The 13,030-nt window shown below is 33.3% G+C and overlaps 1 protein-coding gene across 1 annotated transcript; it reads right to left on the minus strand.

The window, feature by feature from the left end:
• Window positions 1–1,009: 1,009 nt before the first annotated feature.
• LOC141679559 (uncharacterized) lies at window positions 1,010–12,140 on the minus strand. The gene is made up of 2 exons (XM_074486029.1): window positions 11,850–12,140; window positions 1,010–1,408 (listed from the first exon to the last, which is right to left on the minus strand). Exons 1-2 carry the CDS (start codon window positions 12,138–12,140, stop codon window positions 1,010–1,012), a joined length of 690 nt encoding a protein of 229 aa, XP_074342130.1.
• Between the last annotated feature and the right edge of the window lie 890 nt (window positions 12,141–13,030).

Consider the following 13,030-nt stretch of genomic DNA (forward strand, 5'->3'; position numbering starts at 1 on the left):
TTTTTGCAGAAATACAGAATGTATAAACTGTATATTCTTGAATAGTAAGACTTTATTATGATATAAAATATTATGAGGATTATTTAGGCCCTTAAATCGCTTGATTTCAATTTATGGATCAAAAGTTATAACCGTTTTAGTAAAAATGATTTACGCGACAAAAACTGCTACAAATTATGAACTTTATAAATAGAAATGATCGACTTAAGAAATTCAAAAATCATGAAATATTTACAGAGAGTAAGAAATAGAGTTTATTAACTTTCATAAAAGTTTCAAGTAAAAATATGGATTTTAAATTTTATAAAAATATCGGAGTCGAGGTCGTTCGGAGTAAAAACACCAAACGCAACCCACTGCTAGAAAACTGGTGCTTCTGGATTTTCAACCCCTGTTACCAAAAAACCATTTTCAAATAATGTCTTATAAATTTTTTCTAGATCGCGCTCGTAAAAACGGTGCGTCAATTGAGTCAACGGTTTGAGAGAAATCAACGTTTTGGTGAAAGCGGTATGAATAGTAAAACTCTGTAGTTGACCAAAATTTTAAAATGCTTTTTACCTATTTAAATTGATTTTATCAAGATGAAACTTTTATTATAAATATTAAAAGCACTCAAGAAGCTCCTCGAGGTGGTTTTGTACTAAAATATTAATTTTTCAATTTAATAAAAATGTTATAGTGCGAGTCGCGTATTAGTAACATTCGGTAAAGTCAACTCCAGAAGACCACTTTGACCGTCCGTTTCGACCATGGATTGATACTTATTTCGATTCGATCGAATAATATTAAATATGAAGTATTGTACTTATTAGAAATATAAGTCGGTGATGGGATTCGGAATACTGATTAAGATTATGATATTTGTTGACTAGAAAATCCGGAACGAGAGGAAGTCGGAAAACGTATCTTGGACTCTTGGCAAGTTTTCAAACCATACCTTTTAGAACTGTTGTGTTGTGTTTATTTTAAAATAAATGATATATACATGATATTGTATTATAATATTTTACGAATTGTAAGGTCCTTCCCAATTAGGGGCTAGCTTCCCTTTCTCGTCAACTCCTGATGCCTCAATCTTCCTCAAAACCAAGTTTCCTTGCTGGAAGAAGTAGAACCTCTCATTAACCCTCCTATTGTAATAGAGGGAGGCTATGTACTGATGCTCTGTATTATGGGCATTGGCTTTATCTCGGACCTTGTCAATAAGGTCGAGAGCGAGCCTCATGACTTTTTTATTAGTTTTTGGTTCATACGCTTCGACCCTCGGTGATCCGCGGGTGATCGCAAGGAGAATTACTGCCTCGACTCCGTAGGTCAACATGAATGGGGTAGCTTCAGTCGTAACCTTGCAAGTAGTACGATATGCCCATATTATAAGTAGCAATTCGTCCACGCATGTAAAAACCTGAATGTTTTACATCAGTTAAAGACCCATATAAATAATAACCTTGCGATTTAACAAAAACTTTTGTGACCACACCATATACGAGTTTTTAATTTAAGGTTCCGATTTGATATTGTGATTATACGTACCAAATAAGTGTAAATAAACGCTATTAGTTTTCGAAGAAAATGAACTTTGAAAAATGACCGTATCTACGAAATGTCAAGGAATACGAGGATGACGATATAATTAAAAATCTAAAATCCTACAAATTCAAACCCAAGTACGAGGCTTCAAAACATAAAGGACGTATAAGAAAGGATTTACCCCGCGAACCGCTTACAAAGATTTATTACAAAAACGAATAAGCGACCAAGCAAACGCGTAAGCAAATAAATTAACGTATCGAGCCAAGCTAACCATACAAGTTAACTATGGTAATAAAGTAACCATGGTTAAATAGTAGCTAGCCTAGCAAGAATAATAACCTAGCTATTGCATAGTAATCTAGCTAGTGAACAGTGGCATGAATAGTAGAAAGAGTACAACCTAGCAACTAGCCTTGATCATAAGCTATCCTAGGAAGATTTTGAAAGATTTAACAATCCTAGGAGATATATACAAAGAATGCATATCATCATTTCATAAGAAGTATCCATGAAGCCAAGCAAATTCTATCTCTCTCTCTTCAAAAAAAACATCATGCTGATTTTCAAGAACACCGAAGAAAGAAAAATTAAAATCTCATGTTATACTCATTAAAAATCACCAAATTTTAAAAAAATCTTCTTCATATCATTTACAAGGTACGTTCAAAATTTCATGGCCATTGAATTACTATAGCATATTCAAATCCATGTTCAAAGTTGGTGATGAATAATAACTCCGAAAATCTCTTTTTGTTTTCTTGATTTTCATAGCAGGATTTAGGATCCTTAAGCACAACCAAGCCCTCCCAAGGTTCAACCATCAAGAAGAACATAGTCCAAGATTTCAATAAAGGTATAAATCTTTACCCAAACTTTGTTTAAGGTTTAAGTTTCAAGAAGATTAAAGATCTGAGTTGTAAACCTAGTTTTTATGGTTGATTTATTATTTTCTTGATGCTTAGTTAGTTAGTTATTAAGGTTGATGTTGTGGCCTCAATAATATGATGTTATTGATATAATTAAGTGTTAAAATGATGGTATGGTGATTGATGATGTTTGATTAATGAATTAGAGCGAAAACGAAACCCGAGTCGCGAGCGTAATGTTGTTAAAACGAGAGAATCGTAACCATACGTTTTTTGCAGAAATACAGAATGTATAAACTGTATATTCTTGAATAGTAAGACTTTATTATGATATAAAATATTATGAGGATTGTTTAGGCCTTTGAATCGCTTTATTTCGATTTATGGATTAAAAGTTATGACCATTTTAGTAAATACAATTTACGTGACAAAAACTGCTACAAATTAAGAACTTTGTAAATAGAAATGATTGACTTAAAAATATTCAAAACTCATGAAATGTTTACAAAGAGTAATAAATAGAGTTTATTAACGTCCATAAAATTTTCAAGTAAAAATATTGATTTTTCAATTTTATAAAAATATCGGAGCCGAGGTCGCGCGGAGTAAAAATACCAAATGCAACCCACTGTTAGAAAACTGGTGCTTTGGGATTTTTACCCATGTTATCAGAAAACCATTTTCAAATAATATGTTCTAAATTTTTTCTGGATCGCGCACACAAAAATGGTGCGTCAATTGAGTTAACGGTTTGAGAGAAATCAACGTTTTAGTGAAAGCGGTATGAATAGTAAAACTCCGTAGTTGACCGAAATTTTAAAATGCTTTTCACCTATTTAAATTCATTTTATCAAAATGAAACTTTTATGATAAATATTACAAGCACTCAAGAAGCTCCTAGAGGTGGTTTCGTATTAATATTAATTTTTTGATTTATTTAAAATGTTAGAGTACGAGTCGCGTAATAGTAACATTCGGTAAAGTCAACTCTTGAATACCACTTTGTCCGTCCGTTTCGACCAAGGATTGATACTTATTTCTAGTCGGTCGAATAATGAAAAATATGAAGTTTTGTACTAATTAGAAATATAAGTCGATGATTGGATTAGTAATACTGATTAAGATTATGATATTTGTTGACTAGAAAACCCGGAACGAGAAGAAGTCGGAAAACGTATCATGGACTCCAGGCAAGTTTTTCAAACCCTGCCTTTTAAAACTATTGTGTTGTGTTTGTTTTCAAATAAATGATATTTACATGATGTTTTATTACGATATTTTACGAATTATGATATATAAAATCATACGATATCTTAATGATTTTGGTATATAAATATTACCGAATTTCAATCGATAACGCTATAGAGTAGCGTTGCATATATGAGGAGTATATTTTGTAAATAGATTTACGATTTATGCGAAAAAAATGGCTACAAATTATGAACTTTGTAAATAGAAATGATTGACTTAGGAATATTCAAAAATCATGAAATATTTACAAAGAGTAAGAAATAGAGTTTTTTATCTTCTATAAAAATTTCAAATAAAAATTTTAATTTTTCAATTTTATAAAAATGTTAGAGCCAAGGTCGCGCGGAGTAAAAATACAAAAATGCAACCCACTACTAGAAAACTGGTGCTTCGGGATTTTTACCCCTGTTACCAGAAAACCATTTCCAAATAATATGTTCTAAATTTTGTTGAGATCATGCACGCAAAAACGGTGCTTCAATTGAGTTAACAGTTTAAGAGAAATCAACATTTTGGTGAAAGCGGTATGAATAGTAAAACTCCATAGTTGACCGAAATTTTAAAATGCTTTTCACCTATTTAAATTAATTATATCTAAGTAAAACTTTTATGATAAATATTAAAAGCACACAAGAAGCTTCTCGAGGTGATTTCGTATTAAAATATTAATTTTTCAATTTATTAAAAATGTTAGAGTGCGGGTCGCGTAATAGTAACATTCGGTAAAGTCAACTCTAGAAGACCACTTTGACCGTCCGTTTCGACCAAGGATTGATACTTATTTCGAGTCGGTCGAATAATGAAAAATATGAAGTTTGTACTTATTAGAAATTTAAGTCGATGATTGGATTAGGAATACTGATTAAGATTATGATATTTGTTGACTAGAAAACCCGGAACGAGAAGAAGTCGGAAAACGTATCATGGACTCCACGCAAGTTTTTCAAACACTACCTTCTAAAACTATTGTGTTGGGTTTGTTTTCAAATAAATGATATATACCTGATGTTGTATTATGATATTTTACGAATTGTGATATATAATATCATACGATATCTTAATGATTTTGGTATATAAATATTACCGAATTTCAATCGATAACGCTATAGAGTAGCGTTGCATATCAGGAGTATATTTTGTAAATAGATTTACGATTTATGCGACAAAAATGACTACAAATCATGAACTTTGTAAATAAAAATGATTGACTTAGGAATATTCAAAAATCATGAAATATTTACAAAGAGTAAGATATAGAGTTTTTTATCTTCCATAAAAATTTCAAGTAAAAATATTAAATTTTCAATTTTATAAAAATGTCGGAGCCAAGGTTGCGCAGAGTAAAAATACCAAACGCAACCGACTGCTAGAAAAATGGTGCTTCGGGATTTTTACGCTTGTTACGAGAAAACCATTTTTTAAATAATGTGTTCTAAATTTTTTCGAGATCGTGCACGCAAAAACGGTGCGTCAATTGAGTTAACAGTTTAAGAGAAATCAACATTTTGGTGAAAGCGGTATGAATAGTAAAACTCCATAGTTGACCGAAATTTTAAAATGTTTTTCACCTATTTAAATTCATTCTATCAAAATAAACTTTTATGATAAATATTAAAAGCACTCAAGAAGCTTTTTGAGGTAGTTTTGTATTAAAATATTAATTTTTCAATTTATTAAAAATGTTAGAGTGCGAGTCGCGTAATAGTAACATTCAGTAAAGTCAACTCTTGAAGACCACTTTAACCGTCCGTTTCGACCAAGGATTGATACTCATTTCGAGTCGGTCGAATAATGAAAAATATGAAGTATTGTACTTGTTAGAAATATAAGTCGGTGATGGGATTAGGAATACTGATTAAGATTATGATATTTATTGACTAGAAAACCCGGAACAAGAGGAAGTCGGAAAACGTATCTTGGACTCTAGGCAAGTTTTCAAACCCTACCTTTTAAAACTGTTGTGTTGTGTTTGTTTTCAAATAAATGATATATACATGATGTTATATTATGATATTTTACAAATTGTGATATATAATATCATATGATATGTTAATGATTTTGGTATATGAATATTACCGAATTTCAATAGATAACGCTAGAGAGTAGCGTTTTATATATGAGGAGTATATTTTAGACCGAGGATCGGTCAGTATAATTTGATGAAAATGCAGAAGTATTATGGTGGCTTTTTATTTAAGAATATTAACGTTATAGTAAAGCGTGATGTATAAATCATAAGACCGAGAGTCAGTCGGAGTTATGAAACGAAAACCCGGGATTTATCCCGGTGATGTTTTGGACGATCAAAAGTCCGTACTTATTTTATTCCAAGGGACTCGATGTCCACTTGCGAAGTATTAAATACCTCGAACTTATTTAAAACGATTTCCAAAGATCATATTCCCTCAACTCTATTTAATCACTCGAACAATGAATATTATTTCAGATATTCATTTTAAAGAGGAGAAGTATCCTCCACCAATTATTTATTTCAAACTCGATTACTTATATCTATTAAAGATTACTTTAATTATTTAAACAGAATAATAATTCAAATATTCTTTTAAAATATCATTATTCGAGGTTTATTTATTTAATAACTATTATTTAATTAGTAAATATTTATTAAATGATGTAATATGATTTAAAAATAGTAAGACTTGATTTTAAATATTTTTTGAAATTTCAGAAAATCAGTCTAATTATTTCGGATTGTCGAAAATATTATCTCGACGTATATTAAATATTTTGAATATAGTTTCAAAATAAACTCCACCTTATTTATTTATCTGTTGACAACGGTCAACTCACATTACCTTAGTACTTCCTCCGAAAATATTTGGAAGTACATACATATACATATGAGATGAGTTGTTTCTATCAACAAGCAATACGCTTGGGAAACTTCGATGTGGTTCGAGTTCTCGAGATATGATAGGATTCTTCAAAGGACTTGGAGGGGTAGACTCTAGTACGATGAATACTAGGGAGACTACCAAAGGTACCGCAGGCGAAGGTATTTTGTGTACTCAGGAACTTATGATGTGTGTGCATACCCGAAATGGGACACATAGCCCGAATGCGGCAAGGGTGATAACCGGGATACGAAGGTGTCGTCCTTCTACTAGTAGAAAAGGTTACAGATTTCTGTATTACGACTGATCATCGTATGCGGTGGCTCCAGTGAATGTCTTATATTCTTCCGGTTAGAATTGAGATGCAATACCGTAACCCAAGCCTAAGTAATGGGTTTACTATTAAGGTATTTGCAGACTAATAAGTCAACTGAAAATATTTTTTTGAAAAGAGGTGTATAATACCAAGAGATTTATTCTCCTGAGTATATAATACTATCGAGAGCATGGTAAAGATATTTTGATATATATATATATATAATATCTGATTTAATTTAAAGAGAAAAAGGTGTATACCACCAAGTTTTCCAATCATCATATTATACGACGAAGTATTATTTTAGCAGTTATTTTTCAACTGTTTGTACATTATGGTTGAGCATCATTGCTCACTCTTGCTTTCTTTTAAATGTCACAATATAACATATAACCAGTATGTCGGTGTGGGACTTAGTCGCTTGCAGTCGTGGGGAGAAACCCTTGCAGCTTCGTCTCAGGTGGACCAGAGTATCTAGATAGGTATAATGTGTTAGTGGTAATTATTGTGACTTCATGTAGAGGTTATGAATACTTGTTTAAGATCCTGTAAAGTACATTTGAGTTGTAATAAAACTAGATTACATTGTGTACATCGTTCTTAAGGCTATAACTTGTGTGTATGTATGTGTGAGATTGAAGGTCTGTGATATAGAGTTATGGGATTAATGAATTAATACAGGTTACATATGATTGAAGGATGGCGTGACGACCCAGATTCCTGACCCCGGATTTGGGAGTGTTACAATGCAAGTGTTTCTTGAGCGTTTAAACCTCTTCTTGAGTCCATCAAGGATGATTCAATTAGCGACTTCTACTTGCCCATTTGCTTGAGGATGGGAAACTGAGGTAAATCGGAGTTCTATGTTGTTGTCATTACAATACTCCTTGAACTCTTCATTGTCAAACTATCGCCCATTCTCTATAATAAGGATGCATGAGATTCCTTGTAATAACCCCAAAAATTTTGGACTTTTTGTAAACCTTATGAATAGTGATTTTGTTGATTATGCTGAATAGAAAATTTTTCATGCCACACAATGTAGCAGTTCTTTTATTGATATTCTGAGGTCTTATTAGTACTCTATATGGTATATAGGTGTATGTAAAGATTGTCAGAATCCAAATCCGAACACTTTGATTTTTCCCGAAAATCCACCAAATACCGAAAGAATTGAGTATAAGGTAACATGATAAAAAGAATTTAAATTCAAGGATTTTTAGAGAGGATCATAAAAGGAATATAAAATATTGAGAAAGGTTTAGGGGAACCTAAGTAATAAGATCCCATGTATGATCCCTCAAATGATAAACGAGAACGAAAGTTAAGCGAACCGTATAACAGATAAGCGATCATTAGCCAAGTAATTAGGGGTTAATCAAAGAGGTTAGTGGATGATGATGTTATCACACCAACAAGAAGAAGACAAGTGTAAGAGGATGACATGAGAAAGATGACATAGGCATGGTGACATAAGCATGACAAATGGAGGGATTGGTTGGTTGATTGTGAGCCACACAATTTTTACCATGGTAACAATCTAATTAACAAAAAAAGGAAGTAACCAAGCTAAACACCACACAAATCATTTAATCAAACTAGAAACATTTTTACTTCACTTTTTCTTCCCTTGCTCTCGGCCAAAACCAGAGCAGCAACTTAAAACTACCATATCTCCTTCAATTCTCACTCAAATGTTATGTTCTATAGCTCGTTGGAAAGGTATTGAGATGGCCTACAACTCTTGTTCACAAGTCTCGTCCAAATAAGTATGGTAAGACCCTAATTTTTACATTTCTTTAAATCAGTCTTTTAGAAACTTCAAAACCTAACTTTGTGTTCTTGATTTCTTTGGAAAGATCAAGCTTGTAGGAGGTTAGATTAAGGCTCCCTAAGGCTTTCTAGAAACTTAAAACCTACCAAGGAAGGTATCAACTTCAAACCCTAGCTTTGATTTTATGATTCCATTAAGTTTTATTGAAGCATTGTTAGTATTAAGGCTTGATCTTTGATTATAAGTAGTTTTGGTGGATTTGTATTAGTTTTGAATATTGGGTCTTTGATTGGTTGGATAAATTGGTAAAACTTGGAGTTGGGGACTGAGTTTGTAGTATGATGGTTGAATATTGTTGTATTGGTGGTTGTGAGTGAATTGATGATAATTTAGAGTGTTAATTAAATTGGAAATCGCGTAAACATAAACGTCATAATGCACGATTTTCCTTAACTGTTCTGTTCTTAACTTTAGGACCCGTGAACTCACTGAAAGATTCTAACCTTTGCCATTTTTAGATAGTTCATGTTACGAGCTTCATTTTAATATGTGGTTCGCTTGAATCCGATGTATGGTTTAGGAGAAACGACCGTTTTAAGTAACGGCATTTCGCGAACGAACCATTACCCCTCGTCTTACTTTGAAACCTTGGTTAAGGCTCTTAAATGACTAATTGGAGTATGAAACAATTATGTAAAGTGGATTAGGAAGTTGGTAGAGTACTCGCGAAATAATCGCCTTAAAATTCATAATGGTTAATTTATTAAAAATGGTGGAGCCAAGGGTACTCGAACGACTTATGTGATTCGTTAAGCGTAGAAGCGACCATAAGCAAACGTTAGGGTTCAATTGGTTAAAGTCTAGTTTCTTAAGCGACCGTAGTTTAATTCCGACTTATGTTGTTGTTCATAGGTTATCGGACCCACTCTAAGCTTAAGTCTAACCGGGAACACTCAGGCAAGTTTTCTACATGTTATACTGTTGTTGTGATGTATATATGTATATGCATTATCTTGTGATAGATGCATGATTGTTATTAGAAAAATCTTGCGATATATTGGAGCATGCTGATATGGTTTATATGCATGCCTTTTTCATAATATTGATATCTAATTGTTGATTCATGCTTATAAGTTGCATAATACCTATGCTAGAGATAAGCAGTAGTTGCGTATACCCTTAGTATAGGGGACCCAAAGGTGAACATTTTCTAAAACCGAGAGTCGATGTTCCCGTGTATATTATATATATTTATATATATTTATATAGCTATAGTTTTCAAAACTATTAATCGAATACAGATTATTCGATAACTTTATTTTTATTAATGAATATTACTTTGAATATTCATTCGATGACTTATGACTCGGTTTATTTTATTTAAGGAGTATTATCTTGAATATTTATTCGAGGACTTATGACTCTGTTTATTCTATTTAATGAATATAATTTTGAATATTCATTCGAGGACTTATGACTCCTCTTATTTACTAAATAAAATTATTTATTTTATTAAAGAATAATGTTTCGATAATCAAACTTATTTTCGATTATTCAAATAAAGATCGTACTTTCGTATAAGTATATCTTTGGTTATTTAATATTCATTTCAAGTATGAGTTTTAAAACTTCTACTTCAATTATTTTTATAAAGATTATTCTTTATGGGAATATTATTTGAATAATAATATTCAGATATTTTCTAATATATCGGGACTGATTTATTTCATTAAATCAGCATTACTCCAAGCATTCTTAAAAATGTTTCGAGTCTTCAAAATGATTTTTAAAAGTTAGGGCATATCCCAAAACTCATTTTTATATTTAAGATCCTCCTTTCGAAGGGGACTTAAATACTCGCTCAAAACCTGAGGGATCCGGCTCTGTAGTGTATTTTCTATTCGCAACAAGGTTGTTATTTTGATAAATGAATTGATTACTTACCCAATGTTCGGGAAGTAAGTCCATCTAATTGAGTCGGCATAAGCGACAGGTCGGGGTACGGTCTATCAAAGTGTAAGTGGCTGGGTGGCAGCCCATCAACGCGTAAGAGGTCGGGTGGCGGTCCAGCACAAGGTCCTAATGAGGCCAGGGTGATGACCGGTGGGGGATTCATCCATCTACTAGTAGAAAAGGTTACTTATTGGTATCTTTGCCTGATCAGCAAGATATCGGGTTCATGCCAAGGTTTTCTCCTTTCCAAATTCATTGGATATTGCAACTCTGTTTATAATTTTCATAACAAAGGTTTTCAAGGAGTGTATGAAATGTATATATATAGGTTTATATATATATCGGGACTTAATGAAGTATCTCGTAACTTCATTATTTATAATGATATTTCAAAGATTGAATCTATTCAAGTCTTTTCTTGTAGTCTCATCTATGTGATGAACTTTTGAAATTGATAATACCTTGAACGGTGGTAGTTCAAGTAGTATCCTAAAAAGATATAAGTATATTGGAGTATCTTGTAACTTCATCTTTTCAACTTATATCTGGTTAATGATTATCTTATACATGACAAAGATTTTCCCAAAAACGTTGAGACAAGGTTAGATATATGAGATCACCTTGCAACGATATTTTTATATAGTTATAAACTGGAACTCTATGTATATTATGCATGGAAGAGGATTCTAAGATTTTAAAAAGTATATATATATACATATATACTAAATATTTTGTGACTTGGTCGCATTAAGAGGTTAAACTTGGTCCAATTCTTCTTGACCAAGACTTTCATGAGTATTATGAGAATGCTCATATATTGTTAATTATAATACATATTATTTTGGTGGGCTTGTTACTCACCCTTGCTTTCTTCTTTCATCACACAACAACAGATAGACAAGATGAACAGGATCAAGCTCCCAATTCGTGAGCGGCTAGGAAACGTTCTGCAGTTTCCTGTAGGCGTTGATGCCGTTGTAGCTGAGGTAGGAACTACCAATAGGCTAGGCTTTCAACTCTTGATGTACCAGACTTATGTATATTTATGAATTATAATAATGGCAAAGAATATGTAAATTATTCAGAAACCCTTTTTAAGGTGAAATGGTTTATAATTGTGGAATAAAATGACTTGTGTTATTTTGGTATTCATCTCTGAGACTATAACTTGTGGTGTGTGTGTGTATATTGTGGGGTCACAGTACGCATTAGTTGGTTGACTGTTAAGATTAAGTATGGATAAGGGAAATGGAACTCGTGACAACCCGGATCCCCGACCCCGGATTCGGGGGTGTTACATTCCATATCGACATATCACTTTTTCCCAGAACAATTGAGAAATCTTCTTGGTGGGTTATCTTAGCTAGTGCATTAACCTCAATCCACTTAGTGAAGTAGTCAATGGCGACCACGATGAACTTCCTTTGACCAGATGCTACAGGAAAGGGACCTATTATGTCCATTCCCCACATCGCGAAGGGGATGGGAGAGCTAATCGACGTGAGCCTCTTTGTGGGTTGTCTAACTACAGGAGCGTGCCTCTTGCATCTATCATACTTCTTCACATAAGCCTTTGCATCAGCTAACATTGTTGGCCAGTAAAACCCCAATCGGGTTATTTTGTGAGCGAGGGCCCTGCCCCCCAAGTGCTACCCACAAATTCTTTCATGGGTTTCCTTCAGTGCCTCCTCTACCTCGTGAGGTCTTAAGCACTTCAAATATGGGATCATGAAAGACCTTTTGTACATAAGGCATTTGATCAGAGAATACCTCAATTCTCTTACTGACAACTTGAATACCTCTTGGGCATCATCAGAGAGCCAACCTGTCTCAAGGTGGTTTTTGGTGGGATCAATCCAACAGTTATTTAAGCCAATTTGTGCTATCAAGTTTATGACATGGATTGTCAGGGTCCTCGGGACTTGGAAGTAGATACTTTTTGGATAGTTCTCAATTTCAAATGAGGCGAAATTGGAAAGGGCATCGTCCATAGTGTTCTCCTTTCTCGGAACATATTATGCGTACCATTCATCAAATTGAGTCAGTATTCCTTTCACGACCCTTAGGTACTTTACCATGACATCATCTAGCTTTAACCTCCCCGTTGATGAGCCTTGAATCTCCACAAATTTTAAGACGCTTAGCCCTCACAGCTCTAGCTAAGCCTAACCCGGCTATCAAAGCCTCATGCCCAACTTCATTGTTCATAGTTGAGAAATCCAACTCCAATGCATATTCGATCATAAACCCTTCAGGGCTTTGCCAGACTAGGCATACACCCTTAGATTTTATTTTGGATGCTCCGTCAAAATGGAGAACCCAATACTCCCTTATAATCAAGTCTTCATCCTTATCTTTTCTTTCTTCTTATGGGATTACTATCTCTTGCCCCTAACTTCTTGGTTGTTAATGTTGCATTCGACAATGAAGTTTGCTAATGCATGAGCCTTGCTGGTTGTCCGAGGCTTGTACTTGATAT

Source organism: Apium graveolens, chromosome 8, assembly GCF_009905375.1.
Source record: "Apium graveolens cultivar Ventura chromosome 8, ASM990537v1, whole genome shotgun sequence".
NCBI classification, from domain to species: domain Eukaryota; kingdom Viridiplantae; phylum Streptophyta; class Magnoliopsida; order Apiales; family Apiaceae; genus Apium; species Apium graveolens.

Bases quoted from the DNA above. Each gene is read 5' to 3' on its own strand.
- LOC141679559 (XM_074486029.1), bottom strand. From the start codon at position 12,140: ATGTTAGCTGATGCAAAGGCTTATGTGAAGAAGTATGATAGATGCAAG. The intron at 1,409-11,849 runs GTAACACCCCCG...TAAAACATTCAG, and splicing joins GTGATATGTCGATATGGAAT to GTTTTTACATGCGTGGACGA.